This window comes from Penicillium digitatum, chromosome 2 (assembly GCF_016767815.1).
Source record: "Penicillium digitatum chromosome 2, complete sequence".
NCBI classification, from domain to species: Eukaryota; Fungi; Ascomycota; class Eurotiomycetes; order Eurotiales; family Aspergillaceae; genus Penicillium; species Penicillium digitatum.
Genome location: NC_089385.1, coordinates 23,592 through 37,727, shown reverse-complemented (window position 1 = coordinate 37,727; position 14,136 = coordinate 23,592). Strand labels below are relative to the sequence as shown.

The window sequence follows — 14,136 nt, the reverse complement described above, 5'->3', positions numbered from 1 at the left end:
GAGGCGGTCATTAAACTCCGTCCTAATTGCTATTTCATACATGATGATGAGAAGGACTATTCCCCCTAAAAAAAAAAAAATCTTTCCTTCCGACAACACCCCCTTTAGGAAACATCGTCGACCTCGACGATTGCCATTTAATCAGAAAACTCATCCTCCGGATTGATTTCTCGGCATCGGGTCGTGCCTGGAATTCTCGGGCGATCGCTTCTTTCTGATATTCATTGTAGGCCTCCGATCCTTCATCAATGTACTCTTGATGAACCTGCATCCATCTAGTAGACATTGCGTTCAGAGCTTCATCAGTGTCAATTCTTTTCTGATCCTTTGACGTTGGCTCTGACCGGATCACTCCAAACCCTTCCCCAGTATCCAGACGACGATGATATTCCTCCTGAAGAGCCTGTCTTTCTGACTCATCTAGGCGAAATGCTGATGAACCTTCCATCAAGCGAAGCTTGTAATGAAGGTCGAAGAAATCTAACCTCATTACCCGTTCCTGGGCACGTTTTCTCTCTTGCTCCGGTGAGCTAGATAGAAGTCTAAATCGACGAACTTTCTTCGGAGGTGAATGCCTTGGGGAAGGTTCCGAATGATCTGACAGTATTATAACTGGAGGATCTGTAGGAGTGGAAGTTGGGAGTGACGATGGAGTTTGATTTCGGCTATCTTTGGGCCCAGTTTGCCTCGTCGGAGAGACATGTTCATTCTTCTTTTTTTTTTTTCGGATGTCCCATAATTCGTATCTTGTCATCTGTAGCACCAGACTTTTGCCCACCCATTCGCTGACTGGGAGCATCTTCTTATTCTCTCTCTTTTTTCTTTCAGCGAACCTATACCCTTCACCCCCTTTAGGAATGATATTTTAGGTCCAACGGAGGTCGAACGACCGTTGTCCTGCGAGTAGCGCCATCGACATCGCTGTCCTCTCCACTCGGAACGGTGGTATTACCTCAGGTGGTGAGTCTGGTGGACGGTCAAAGTGGAAATTCTCATTTTCTCGGCGATGATAAAGACGAAGATCATCTAGATGGTACTTGCTAGTCCCATCGCCATATAGCCGACCCACCATGGCAGTGAGTCGACCGGGATTGATCTTGACCAGTTTTCTCGGTCCGAACCACTTGGGCTTCATCTTGTCTTTGCTGACCTTCTCACTTCTTAGATCCCGGACGAAAACCAGATCACCTTCTTGGAAGGCTTCCCTCCGTGAACTCGACTTTCGTCGCTCTTTTTCATCTGCCAAGGCATTCGTCAATGCGATTGCTTCCATGCCCTCCTGCCTTCGTTCTCCGCGATACATATCGAACAGTTGGACAAGATGATGAGGGACTGGATCCGTCATTTGCCAGTCTTCTGAGGTTGCGAGGTGAGCCATTCCCAGATTGTACCATTTCGATGTTGGATTGAACCCAAAAAGGAGCTCCGCCGGCGTGTATCCATGAACTCGAACCAGTCGGGTATTGATTGATGTCATTCCTTCTCGCAGAACTTTACTCCATTCTTTCAACCTATCCGGTTGTGCATGACAACCTTTCTTTAGGATTGATGCAACCAGCTGAACTGATCTCTCAGCCATCCCGACTGAGCTCGGATGGTACACCGGTGATGCACAACAATGTACCCCGTGTCGCGACCACATCCCCAGGACATTATCAGCAATGAAGTGAGGTCCATTGTTACTGTAAACATTGGCAGGCCAACCGAACACAGGTGAGAACACTCGTTCGAAGAAGTATTCCACTTCTTTTCCCCCAGCACCCTCAGTTGCCCATCCCCATACAAATCGGGAGAAATTATCAACCACCACCAGAACTTATCTCGCCCCTGTCTCACATTGTGGTTTAATTGGTCCGAGAAAGTCCATCCCGATCATATTGAGGGGTTCTAATTCCTGGATCCGACGGGTAGGTCCTGCCGTCGATTTACGGGGGAAGAATGGACAAGCGTCACATGTTCGGATCCAGTCTGCGACATCTGTGGCTCGTTTTGGCCAATATACTTGTCCAATCATTCGATCCACCGTGAGCGCCGCGGAGTAATGTCCTTGGTCATCATGAAAGGCTCGTAGAGCATCTCGAATCTCTGGTTCCAGAAGACAAGGAGTCCACATTCCTTTTTTCTCCCGGTATAGTATTGTCCCTGAATGCATTGGGTGGATCCTCATTCTCTTTGCTCTTCTTTGACTCATCCTCCGTTGCACCCTAGACATTTGTGATAGCGCAACCTTCTCGTCACGAAGAACCTCGATGATTCCTCGATACATTGGAGAGCGACGGAAAGGACCCCACGGATCGGCAATATCCCATTCATGCCACGGTCGTTGCATCAACGGTATTGGATGTGTCATTTCTTCGATATCCCCATCATCTACAGTGCATACTAAGTCAGGTACTCGATCTTTTGCTCTGGGTTTTATCGTCAACCGTGTCGGCATGCGGTTCAATCCGTCAGCTAGACTGATTTCCTTCCCATGATCCACATAGGTGCATGCACTGATCTGACCTGCCATTCTCTCGGAGATCAGCTCCACCAGCGATCCACCGTCTAGTAGCGTTCGAGGTATCTTTTTATCCCCGATCCATGCTTCCACAACCATTGGTGACGAACGTCCGTCATCCTCCAAGGCTTCAGAAGTAACCGCTGGAGCGCAGATCATCAATTGGTTAGTTCGATCGCTTCCTTCATATGCCTCGTCGGATACAAAGCTAACGGGATCGCGGATTTTAACTCGTCGGACTCTAAATCGTGGGGTGGCATCTTGTAGGAACCAGGCTGTCTCTCGTAGCACTTTGGCGATCGAGAACCGTTCCCCAGAACCAATCACTCGGATCGGCCCGGGCACCTTAGGAGGTTCCGATCCGGCTTGAACCTTCTCCCTTCGATACGTCTCGGTGACCGTTTCGTAGGATGGACGATTGCCAGTGGGGTCAATCGTTTGTTCGTGTGTCTGATATTCTCTCAGACTACTCGAAGGTCCAGGTGTGGCACTCCGTCTCATAGTGGATGGGGTGTCATTGATTCTGGTCCCTGGTTGAAAGACATCTACTGGTCGCACAACTTGAGAAGCTTGTTCCTCGGTAAGTCGCTGGACTCCTCGACTTATCTCTGATGTCCCCAACGAACGTGTTTCTCGAATCCTCTGACCAACACCGGACTCTTGTATGTGGCCCCGTTGTGGTTGCATCCCTCTCTGATTCTTCGATAGGGATTGGTTCGCTGCCATTACTGGTTCAGGATACACGGTCAACACACACATAACAGAAGACGAGGAAGATCCCTCCTGGGAGACATTCTCCACTCGCTCTCCCGGGGATATAATTCGGTTGGGTAGGACTGCATTCGCTGCCACCGTTTGGTTCGTTTTTATTTGAGGACAAGCGTTGGAGTAATGACCCCTTTCGTTGCAGTTCCAACATTCAATCTGACTGAGATCTAAGGGACGCCGTGGTCCCCGACCTTCCCCTTGGGTGGTTTCTTTTCCACGCCCGAAGGATGCCCCGGAGCCTGACCTTTGTTGATTCTGCTGGGTTTGTGTCCTTTCAAGCATTAGATGTTTTAACCCTTTCACCACTTCCGGCATCGTGTCTCGGATCACATCTTCGAACGACAATTCTTTCTTCTGCATAGGTTCGTCTCTGATAAATGGGTTATCAACCCCAGAGAAGGCGTCCACAATCAGTTTCCGAGCCGCAATATATCCCATCTCATTTTTCTGACGGAGGTGGAATAGGACCATATCACGCTTATGAATATCCTTCAGCCCTTGTACCACTTTCACTCCGAGATGTGCTTTCTCGGGCCCATACTGAGCGTGGAAATCATCCGCTCGTTCTAGGTATTCAGTGATAGTTTCATCACGAGCCTGTTTCATTCCGTCGTATTGAGTTTCCATTCGTGAGATTTTTGCCACCGGATCTTCCTCTGGAAGACGATATCTTTCAAGACAACTAGCTCGAAGCTTCGTCCAGTCCCTGCGAGTGTCCCGGTTGAGATGGTTATACCATGTATCAGCCCTACCACTGACATTCTGACGGAAGAGTAGACGGCAGTCTCGATCTTTCTTATCTTGTAGGATTCTCTCCTCGATGGCATTCGCTGCATCATCGCTACCGTTGGATTGTTTCCTAGCTGCTTTCAGTGTTGCAGTCTCACGGGCGTAATCTCTCTCCACAGCTGTTTCGATGTCTTCGATGAAATCCACTGGATCTTCGAAGCCGTCTTGAAGACCCTTAAAGGTCTTCACCCGGAAGGACGTCGGCATGACTCGATCCTCGTCCTCAGATTCGTCAGATGGATACGAGTGGACTTTTTGATGATTTGAGGTATGTTCTCGTTGATAACCGTGCCAAGCGCCCAACCACCCATCCTGGGTAGTTGGGCGCTTGGCACGGTTAGTCCTGGCCCGACGGCAATACTGACCGCCTCCGGGAGGCGGTCATTAAACTCCGTCCTAATTGCTATTTCATACATGATGATGAGAAGGACTATTCCCCCTAAAAAAAAAAAATCTTTCCTTCCGACAGATGACATGTTGTAGAATGTCCTTACACGCATGCATGTGTATGTAACTATACAAAGTCCAAGGCACTCTTCTGAGAATATGATAATTTCGAGGTAGAAATAATATTATACCTATTAGGGCGATGACTGCAATTTTTTGGTTTGATACACTCATTTGAATCCATCACGCATTTCGAGAAAGTACATATAAATCATGCCCAGGAAAAGCATCAACTCTCATCGTATATTCCCTGCACGCCACAATAATAGCAAATCGAGCAGATCAAGTGCTCTTCTTAGCATTCTCACGCTCAGCCTTGCGGAGAGCACGCTTCCGAATGCTCTCGTGCATAGACTTGTTCTGCCCGAGAACAAGCTTGCCCATAGTCCCAGAGACATAAATCAAAAACCAAGCCATGATGCCATGACTCCAGTAGGGCGACGAGCTGTAAGCGTAGGTAGGCGAGCCACCACTGCGACCAATCTTCGAGAGAACGGAACGAACAAAAGCACGCGGGGTAGGAATAGAAGCCGAAGCACGACGGATCTTAGACATGGCAGATGTAATTAGGTAGGCCTGGACAAGTTCCACATCAATGCCGTAAGAGGCTAACTCGCCGCCAAGAGCCGTAGACCATTGCTGAAGGAAAGCCTTGCTACCGGAGTAGGTGGCGAGGAACGGAGTGGGCAGGAGACCGCCGAAGGAACCCATGGTCAGAATCAGACCGCGGCGGCGCTGGATCATGCCTGGAACGATAAGTTGAGTAACGCGCAGGGTGCCGGTGCAGTTGATGGTCACAATATCGGCTATCTCCGCGGCGGGGGTCTGCGCGAACGGAACGGGAATCGAGTGACTCAGGCCGACGTTGTTGACTAGGACGGACACGTCTAGATCGGACACTAGTTCGCCCAGCGCCTGGTAGTCGGCATCGGCGTTGCGTGAGAAATCCATTGCGAGTGTCTTAGTGTGCACCTGCGGGAACTGCTTGCTAATATCTTCTGACAGGGTTGCCAGCTTCGAAGCGGTTCGCGATACAAGCACAATGTTAAATTTTGACTGGGCCAATTGCAGCGCGAATTCCTTGCCCAGACCGTCTGAGGCGCCGGTTACCACAGCCCAGCTACCGGGGGGACCGAACGAGCGAAGCTATTCAATCATTCTAATTAGCTTCATCCCTTGAATGCTAATGGCCTGCATCTTGGACTTCATACCGGTTTGCCCGGAAGCACGAATAGACTCAGAAGCACCCGCACAAACGTCCAGACCTTGCAGGCAATGACCAGCCCACCAGTCGCCAGGAGGAACAGCGCTCCATAAGTAGGTAATCCCGGGGCAATATGGGCTGGCCATTTGGAAAGACACTCAATATGCTTTGAGAGATCCATAATGAGTTAACCGAACGTGAATAACAAGAGGTTACCAGAAGGGGGAAAAAAAGTTCAGCCGACCAATGTGAGGCGTTCAAGGTTGTTGGGGGAAGATCAACGCCAAGAGTCTCCTCAAACATCCTCGGCCTCTCAGATCACAAGAAAATCAACCCAAACTCCTTTCAAACCAAGACACTCGCTGAAAAATGGACCAATATCTCGCCTATCTCCCCCAGGCCGAAGGCTTTCTGCCCAAATGGTTGTTGTTCGTAAGTTCTGTTTCCAACACCCCTAATCCCATTGCCACTGCCACTCCGAACCCCTAGCTACCATTGCTTCTATAATCCAAACTAACCATCCACCTCTCTATATAGGTTTCAGTCATCTCCGCTCTTAACAGCCTGCAAGCCTACACTACGCCGGAATACACCTCCCTACTCTACAGTAATGGCAAGGTTCCTGCAACTTCGCTCTCCGGTCGCGTCTTCGGAACCTGGACCTTCCTCTCTGCAGTCATTCGCATGACCGCTGCATATAATATTACTAATCCTGTTGCGTACAACCTTGGGATGTGGACATACGGTATTGCACTGTCGCACTTTGTTGGCGAGCTCGTTGTCGGCAACGCCTCGCTCAAGGGTCGATTCTTGAATCCTTTGATCGTTGCGTCGGGTTCGCTGGCTTGGATGTTCACCCAGCGCGAGGCATACCTGGGTTAAACTCTTGCTTTTGGAAGAAAGGATGACTTCGGGGGACAGCTCGACGCAGTGCAACACATGGAACAGATAGCCATGGAGGAAATGAACATTGCCTGTTGGATCAAAACTATGTACAACTTAACGCTTCGACACCAAAGCTTTGCGCAGGAAGTGATATACACATATGCATATAGGAAGAAATAACTTCAACTCTGGTGGCCCCTGTCCAGACTTCATCTCTTTCTTTTCTCTTATTAATTTTTTCTTTCGTCTTTCTCTTTTTCTTTGCAACCCTGGAGACCTCACGAATCGATTTTCTTCCTGTACAACTCGCCACCGCAAGCCCGCAGCTTAGCCGCAGCTTGCTCGGGGGTGATATCACGTTGAGGCTCTGCCATAAGCTCATAGCCAACCAAGAACTTGCGCACGGTAGCGCTTCGCAGCAGAGGCGGATAGAAGTGCAAGTGCAGGTAAGATGCCTCAATCTCTTCCTCAGTACCATCAAGCGGAGCCTGGTGAATACCCATACTGTAAGGGAAGTGCGTCTCGAAGAGATTATCATAGCGACGGGTAGTCTCAGCAATCGCCTCAGCCAGAAGCATCTTATCGGCCTCTGACAAATCCACCAGCGCGCGCTTGTGATTGCGGCTGACAATCATTGTCTCAAAGGGCCACGTCGCCCACCACGGACAGACAACCAGGAACGCCTCGTTCTCAAACACAACGCGTTCCTGCTTGCGGCTCTCCAGTTCTGCATAGTCCTCCAGCAGATGGCTACCGCCGTGCTGCTGGCGGTACTTGATCAACTGATTCATTTCGGTGGCGGGCTCTTCCGGCATTGAGCTAGTCGTCCAAACCTGCCCGTGCGGGTGTGGGTTTGAGCACCCCATCGCCGCGCCTTTGTTCTCGAAGATCTGCATGTACCGGTACTGCTCCTTGGGCTTGGTGATGCTTGATGAGGGAGAGGTGGGTAGCAAAGTTTTGGCAGGCGCGTGTTTCGCTAGCGGCCACGTCGGGGACAAGTGTACTGTGTAGATTTCTGTCCAGGCATTGATCACGGGCATAATTTCGTGAGGCGCCAAGTCGGCAAGGGTCAGGTTATGCGCGGATGAGAAGGTGAGCACGTAGCACTTGCCGCTTACGGGCTCGGCTTTGAGGAACCGCGATTCGAGTTCTTCAACATGTGAGCTTGAGACTGGTGGTGCGGATGGGCTGGGCAGTTGGACGTACCATCCTGATATGAGGGCTCATAGGCCGCTTGTTCTTCCTTCACTGCACTGTAGTCGTTCACAAATACGAATGTGCTCTTATAATTGGGGTTGGTATCACCCTGGGCGCGCTTGTTCCCGGGACAAAGGTAGCATTTGGGGTCGTAGTTGGGCAGTGTAGTCTTAGAAGGGCTCTCCTGGGCTCCTCTAGATTATTATATGATTAGCTGAGTTTTTTCACAGTGTACATTTCTATTAAGACACTGCTCACTGCCAGGGCCGCTTGGTTCGGTGGGGAGAGACCAAGATAGAGGAGCCACGAAGGGGATTGTATCTCCGGTGGGAGATGTCGTCGAGCACATTTTCCATAGTGCTGTTAGATTGAAATGGCCACAAGAACCAGAGATAGTAGAAGAAGGAGAAGAAGAAGAGAAAGGAAAGAAAATCTCTGAAGTCAGTTGAAAAGGGTCTCGTGGTTGGACTTCTGGTGGGGAGGCGGGGTCTTCAGAGTAGGAAAGTGTCAGGTTACAGCTGTTAAGCGAGGCCAAGTGTGATACATATAAGGGTGAACAAGCGAATCTCGCCTAATGTGTTAATATAGTGACGCGACGTTAGACAAACAACATACATTGGTATACAACGTCTTGCCATCATCTCCGTCTGTGAGCCGGTACAGGAATCGGGATCCCGCAGTTTTCTGGGGAAACACACACACGATGGGGGGGGGGGGGGACTATTTGACCTGAACTCCGCCAGAAGAGGTAGTTTATTTCCGCAACTAACCAATAAAAATCCTAATCCCTGGGTGTTGTTCCACATGGGTGCCTATGTGGGTTGGCAGTGGATTAGTCGTGGACTAGCTATGGACTAGCACAACAAAAAGCCGAAAAAGGAAATTCAAACCCGCTTTCGGGATGACGTCACTTATCGCTTATCGTTCGCATCGTTTTCTGTTGTACGTTGATGAACTTGCTCAACAGCAACACGCAACCTCATGTAGACTTGTTGTCTATCAATGATTTTGATTGACTCATCGGGCTATATTAGTTAGTATCCATGGTCTATCTTTCCAGGTTATGTCTTAATTATCATACGAACATCAACCACCACGAGACCGATTAACCCCGCGATGACCTCTCGTTGCCCAACGAGATATCTCAACAGACTACAGGCCATTTCTTGATGGTTTTCTCATTTTTTTGTCCAAACCAAATCCGACTTTTTAAGCTAGTCGCTTTTCCCGCTCACATCAGTCAACCTATGCTCCCGAGATGTTTGCAGGGTTTGCATACTCTCGGTGCCTGAGGCCGAATACTTAGCCTAAGCGCCGCTGAGCCGCTGCCTCAGGCACCGAGAGTATGCAAACCCTGCAAACATCTCGGGAGCACAATCCCAGTACTTTAGTCTAGCAAGTGCCTGTATGTTGTAGATAGTTTCTCTATTTCACCACGCATACAGAGATTTCCAGTTTTATCTACAATCTAATTTGTAGACAGCCTACCATCTCTCTCACACCGATTCTACGCCCTAGTCCTAAGAATCCTCCAATACCGCCAATTTCTCAGCATGCCACTCAAGGAATAAAAATAATTGCTGAAATGCTTCCACCTTAACTCAAAGCTCACTGAGCCACACGTCGTTTGCAAATACCTCGGTACAGATAGACTGAGTGAGTGTCATGGGCGTAGGTTCGTGCTATGAATACGTCGAAACCACCCACCAACTTGGTAGAGTGATGGAGCTATGCTCCCGCTTCAGTCCAGAGGTAAGCAACGATAAAAAAGAACAACGAGGGACAGTTAGTTTGAGGTTCGGTTTCTCGCCAGGTGGGATGCTTCTGTTGTCAGAGGTGGAGTTTATGCGGGCTGACATGAGTGCGGATCGAAAACACCATGGAGAGGATGCAGTAATTATGTTACCTTGGAAGGATACGATAATTTCTCACAGTTGTGTGCGGTGGCCAACCTAGTACAAGTTAGGCCGGGAACGTTGTTGCTGTTGAGCGTATTGACTACTGAGGATGGGATTGTTTGGCCGAAGAATTGATTGTGTGATCATAGTGGCAAGATGAAGAAACCCCATGGAACCGACTGCGAAGGGGGCTCTTAAATGGTGCGGATGTCTTCCGACGACGATCTAACGCGTGTGAATACGCGCAAGACTGTTGGGTTAAAAATGCACGTGCGGCCAAAGGTGTGGAATCTATCTCAGTGCTCGTAGAGGAAGATAATCGCACTGCCCTTGGGTTGGATATGAGGTCATTGTGCAAGCTCAGTCGCTGCTCCTGTGGAGAGGATCCTGTGTTGACATCTATTTCCTGTGTTTGCTGTCGAGATGTGTGGTGCCACCCTGAGACATGAACAAATGCCTCAATGGCGTCATGCCGAGACAGATAAACTATATGTGATGTTTAGTCAGCATTGTCCGCACAGATTGCTTAAAAGGCGCGGACCTTGTCATTATTTAGAAGAAATTCAGAGTATTTTTTCATACCATTTCAAGTGTTCTACAATCTCTTTCAGTTATGAGCCCGGCTTTGTTCCATTAAAAAGAAAAGATCATTTTTCCTCCTCGCCCTCGGTACACATAAGAGAATTCATCTCAAATCACCGAGGCAACCCCTGAAACCGAAGTAAAGAAACGGAGATAAATCAACAACAACGACGAAGACATGGATGATCATCTCTCCGCGGGAGTATCCACCCGCGTCATCCTAAAGGATACAACGACGTGGGATTCATGGCTACCCTACATAAAGTCAATTGCAACCATATACAATGTGTGGGAGTTGTGTGATCCATCCCAAGAAACGGCACCATTGCCGTTGACACCACCTGCCGAAGTGCTCTCCATTGACGAAGCAAGAGCAAAGTACAAAGATGACTGGGTCGACGTGAAGAGACTTCTTCAAGACGAATGGGTCGCAAAGAATGCGATCTATACCCAAAAGAAAAAAGGGTTAGGATTGGTAGTCGCAGCGATTAGGAGCACAGTTCACCCAACATATCAACCCATGATTGTCGAGTATGAAACTCCATGGGATTTGCTTCACAATTTGTCTCAAAGATTCGCTCCAGAAAACGATCCGACGTACGTCGCTGGGCTTCGTCAGCAATGGCGCCAACTAGACCGAGGACTAGATCGAAACACCGATATCGACAAGTGGCTTACCAGTTGGGAGACAATGCAAAAGTGGTGCAAGCGAGCCAAAATGCCAGAAGCAAACGATGTTAAGAACCAATTTCTTGATGCAATCTCCGTCATGTCACCTAACTTTCATGAGACATGGGTCTTGAGATTGCAAGACAAGGGTGACATCGAATTCACTGAGCTTCTTAATCGGTATAAAGCTCATTGGAAGATCACATACGGCAAGCAAGCTAGCCAAAGGGGGATCTCAAAAGCAGTCTTTGCAACATGGCAAGGTCATGAAGAAGTGAAGCCCAATGAAACAAAGCAAGAAGAGACACCCCTAGGAGACAGAGCATGCCCTTGCGGAAGGGGTTTCAAAAAACACCAACCATGGAAATGCTGGGAAATCTTTGAAGACATACGACCAAAGAACTACAAACCAGTAGCGTCAGCAAGACAGAAATGGGAGAAAGCTATGAAAGCGAACCCTACCTGGAAAGCTCTTGTTGAAAAGGAGAGAACAGAAATGAGCCAGAGCAAGAAACCCACCGAACAAGCAAATGTTACGCTTGGAGGAGAAGCTTTTGGTTTTTTCACCACCCCGGCCATACCCACCAAAATCAGTGAGATACCAACCGAAAAAAGGTGGGTAGTCGACACCGGCGCACAGGTTCATGTGTGCAATGACCGAAGGTTATTTGTGACTTTCGAGGACGCCCAGAGCGTAGTGAAGGTAGGTGACACAGAAACAAGTGTCAAAGGAATCGGCACTATAGTCATCTATGGTGTTAGCCCGGTCACAAAGAACCCAGTGAGGATGGAGTTGTATAACACAAGATACTCTCCGAACTTCCACAGTAATCTGATATCCCATGGATTGATGATGAAAGCCAGCTTGCTCGTTAATTTCAGGAGCAACTGCATTGAAACCACTGAAGGGAGACAGGTATACCAAGTGTACCAGGACCAGAAGTTGACTTGGCTAACACAGCCAAAGGGTTTTCAATACCCTAAGTTGTCACCTGAAAACTTGATCCTCGCCACGAAGAAATCAGCTCAAGAACCAAGATCCGAAGGATCTATTCATACCTGGCATAGACGCCTTGGTCACGTTGGGACCGAGCGTATCGAAAAGCTTGCAGAGATGACTGAGGGCATCACCATTGAAAGCAACCCTGGCAAGAAGAAGCAGGTATGTGAAGCTTGTCAATTGGCAGATGCGCCAAAGCAGATCTCTCGCAGGAAGATAGGCCAAGCATATGGTGTGTTCGGAAGGGTACACTTCGACTTGGTACAAAACCAAACAGCACACAATGGTCATATTTGGTTAACGCACTTCTATCTTGATGGTATTAGATGCCACTTTGTGTTCACACACACAAAGAAGAACGAGTGTCAAATGGCCGTCAGAAAATTCATAGCACTAGTGAAAAACTGGTTAAAGATTGAAATCAGGGTCTTTCACTATGACAATGAAAGAAGTGCTGGCAACGAAGTGGAATCCATGATAGAGGCCGAAGGGTGTACCATTGAACACTCACCACCAGGCCTACCAGAGATGAATGGTCCCGCCGAAAGATCTGGGGGAGTGGTTGTACGAACTGCAAGAGCCCTCATCAATGACACCGATCTTCCCCGACACCTTTGGCCTGAAGCAGTGTACGCAGCAGCGTATATACTGAACAGAGTACCCACAAAAATGAACAACAAGTGGATGATTCCATGGAATGAATTGCTAAAGCATGCCGCACCAGATGGTGTTAAGGATCAAGTGATTAACCTCTCGAATGTGAGGTTATATGGCTGCTTGGTGTACTCGAGAATCCTAAAGCGAGTGCAGTCAGAAAAAATGGCGCCAAGAGCGGAGATAGGATATCTTGTCGGGTATGTCTCGAAAAATCTATACAAGATCTGGTTTCCACACAAAGGAAAAACCGGTATTGGAAAGGTTGAAATTGTCAGAGATGCTGTGTTTGACGAAACAAGACGGTATTCAAAATCGAGGCCACTACCTGACTCAGAAGACGCTATTAGTACCATGTCACAGGGACTAGGCGTGCAGCCAACCGTGCTTACCATGGAAGAAGCACAAGTTGAAATGAGCATCCAATCGAGGATGCCAAAGTCAATAGCAAGGATAGCTCTTCATGATGAAACCGAGCATACCAATCAAGGAGAAGACACAGAGGTGGTGGAGAGAGAAAGAACCCCAGTGCTAGCAAGTTCAAAAGCAGCATCCGATCTCCCATTGACCCCGCAGTCCACTATGAGACCAAGGGAGCAAACAAGAAGTGAGGATACACCAAGAGATGCCTCACCACATCTCTCACCACTACAACCATCACCGCCATCATCACCAATAGTTTCAACCTCTCCAATTTTGTCAACCCAAATCCCAGCATCAGTGCCAGATCCGATCTCTGTTCCACAATCAACCGGATCTGGGGGAGTGGAGACAGTCGATGAAGAAGAGGAGATCGAGAGACAACTCCAGAGAGAGATGATATACTCACCAACACCAGAGTTGTCATCTCAACAACGAGCACCGAGAGACATCTCAGCGAGCATTGAAACATCGAATATCGTCACTGGCACAAGAAGCAGGAAGCCGAGGATCGATCCAGACTATGCAACATACCTCTCACTTGCTCAAGAAGAGCCACCAAGCCTACTTTATGCATTCACAACAAGCATGAATCAAAGGTTTAAAACGAAACCACACAGAGAGGATCTTCCACCACCACCTGAGAACTGGATCCAAATGAAGAACCATCGATTTGCCAAGGAATTCATGGCAGCAGCAAGCTTCGAGGTACAGACATTGAAAAAAAAAGAGACATACACAGAAGTTCAGACACCGAACCGAAAAAACACACAGGTCCTACCCTTGAAGTGGGTGTTCACATATAAATTTGACGCCAATGGTGTGCTCGAGAAGTTCAAAGCACGAATCTGTGTTCGAGGTGACTTACAATGGTTGTCTACCGACGAAAAGAGAGCTGCCACACTAGCAGTTAAAACTGCGAGAGCTGTATTTGCACTGGTCGCTGCCTTCGACCTCGACATGAGACAGCGAGATGTGGTGACGGCATTCTTAAACTCGTCCCTACAAAGTGAAACCTACACCAAGTGCCCCCCAGGATTCGAACGGGAAGGGCACTGCTGGATGCTTCACCGAGCACTGTATGGTCTTCGGATGTCCCCAAGACTATGGCAACAGGAAGCAA

The 14,136-nt window shown here is 48.6% G+C and overlaps 5 protein-coding genes across 5 annotated transcripts; 1 reads left to right on the top strand and 4 right to left on the bottom strand.

Annotated features, from left to right (window-relative positions):
- Window positions 1–865: 865 nt before the first annotated feature.
- On the bottom strand, window positions 866–1,303 carry Pdw03_6114 (uncharacterized protein; the record flags this gene model as incomplete). Its single annotated transcript, XM_014682324.2, has 1 exon — window positions 866–1,303. One exon carries the CDS (start codon window positions 1,301–1,303, stop codon window positions 866–868), a length of 438 nt encoding a protein of 145 aa, XP_014537810.2.
- A 707-nt stretch (window positions 1,304–2,010) lies between these two features.
- On the bottom strand, window positions 2,011–4,473 carry Pdw03_6113 (uncharacterized protein; the record flags this gene model as incomplete). The annotated part of the gene is made up of 3 exons (XM_066101251.1): window positions 2,011–2,085; window positions 2,204–4,369; window positions 4,423–4,473. 3 exons carry the CDS (start codon window positions 4,471–4,473, stop codon window positions 2,011–2,013), a joined length of 2,292 nt encoding a protein of 763 aa, XP_065956334.1.
- A 313-nt stretch (window positions 4,474–4,786) lies between these two features.
- Window positions 4,787–5,889, bottom strand: Pdw03_6112 (Ketoreductase, putative; the record flags this gene model as incomplete). Its single annotated transcript, XM_014682326.1, has 2 exons — window positions 4,787–5,650; window positions 5,716–5,889. 2 exons carry the CDS (start codon window positions 5,887–5,889, stop codon window positions 4,787–4,789), a joined length of 1,038 nt encoding a protein of 345 aa, XP_014537812.1.
- Window positions 5,890–6,077: 188 nt separating this feature from the next.
- On the top strand, window positions 6,078–6,590 carry Pdw03_6111 (Ergosterol biosynthesis protein Erg28, putative; the record flags this gene model as incomplete). Its single annotated transcript, XM_014682327.1, has 2 exons — window positions 6,078–6,140; window positions 6,246–6,590. The coding sequence occupies 2 exons, from the start codon at window positions 6,078–6,080 to the stop codon at window positions 6,588–6,590; spliced, it is 408 nt and encodes a 135-aa protein (XP_014537813.1).
- A 281-nt stretch (window positions 6,591–6,871) lies between these two features.
- Pdw03_6110 (Galactose-1-phosphate uridylyltransferase) lies at window positions 6,872–8,146 on the bottom strand (the record flags this gene model as incomplete). The annotated part of the gene is made up of 3 exons (XM_014682328.1): window positions 6,872–7,743; window positions 7,800–7,984; window positions 8,049–8,146. The coding sequence occupies 3 exons, from the start codon at window positions 8,144–8,146 to the stop codon at window positions 6,872–6,874; spliced, it is 1,155 nt and encodes a 384-aa protein (XP_014537814.1).
- Window positions 8,147–14,136: the final 5,990 nt, after the last annotated feature.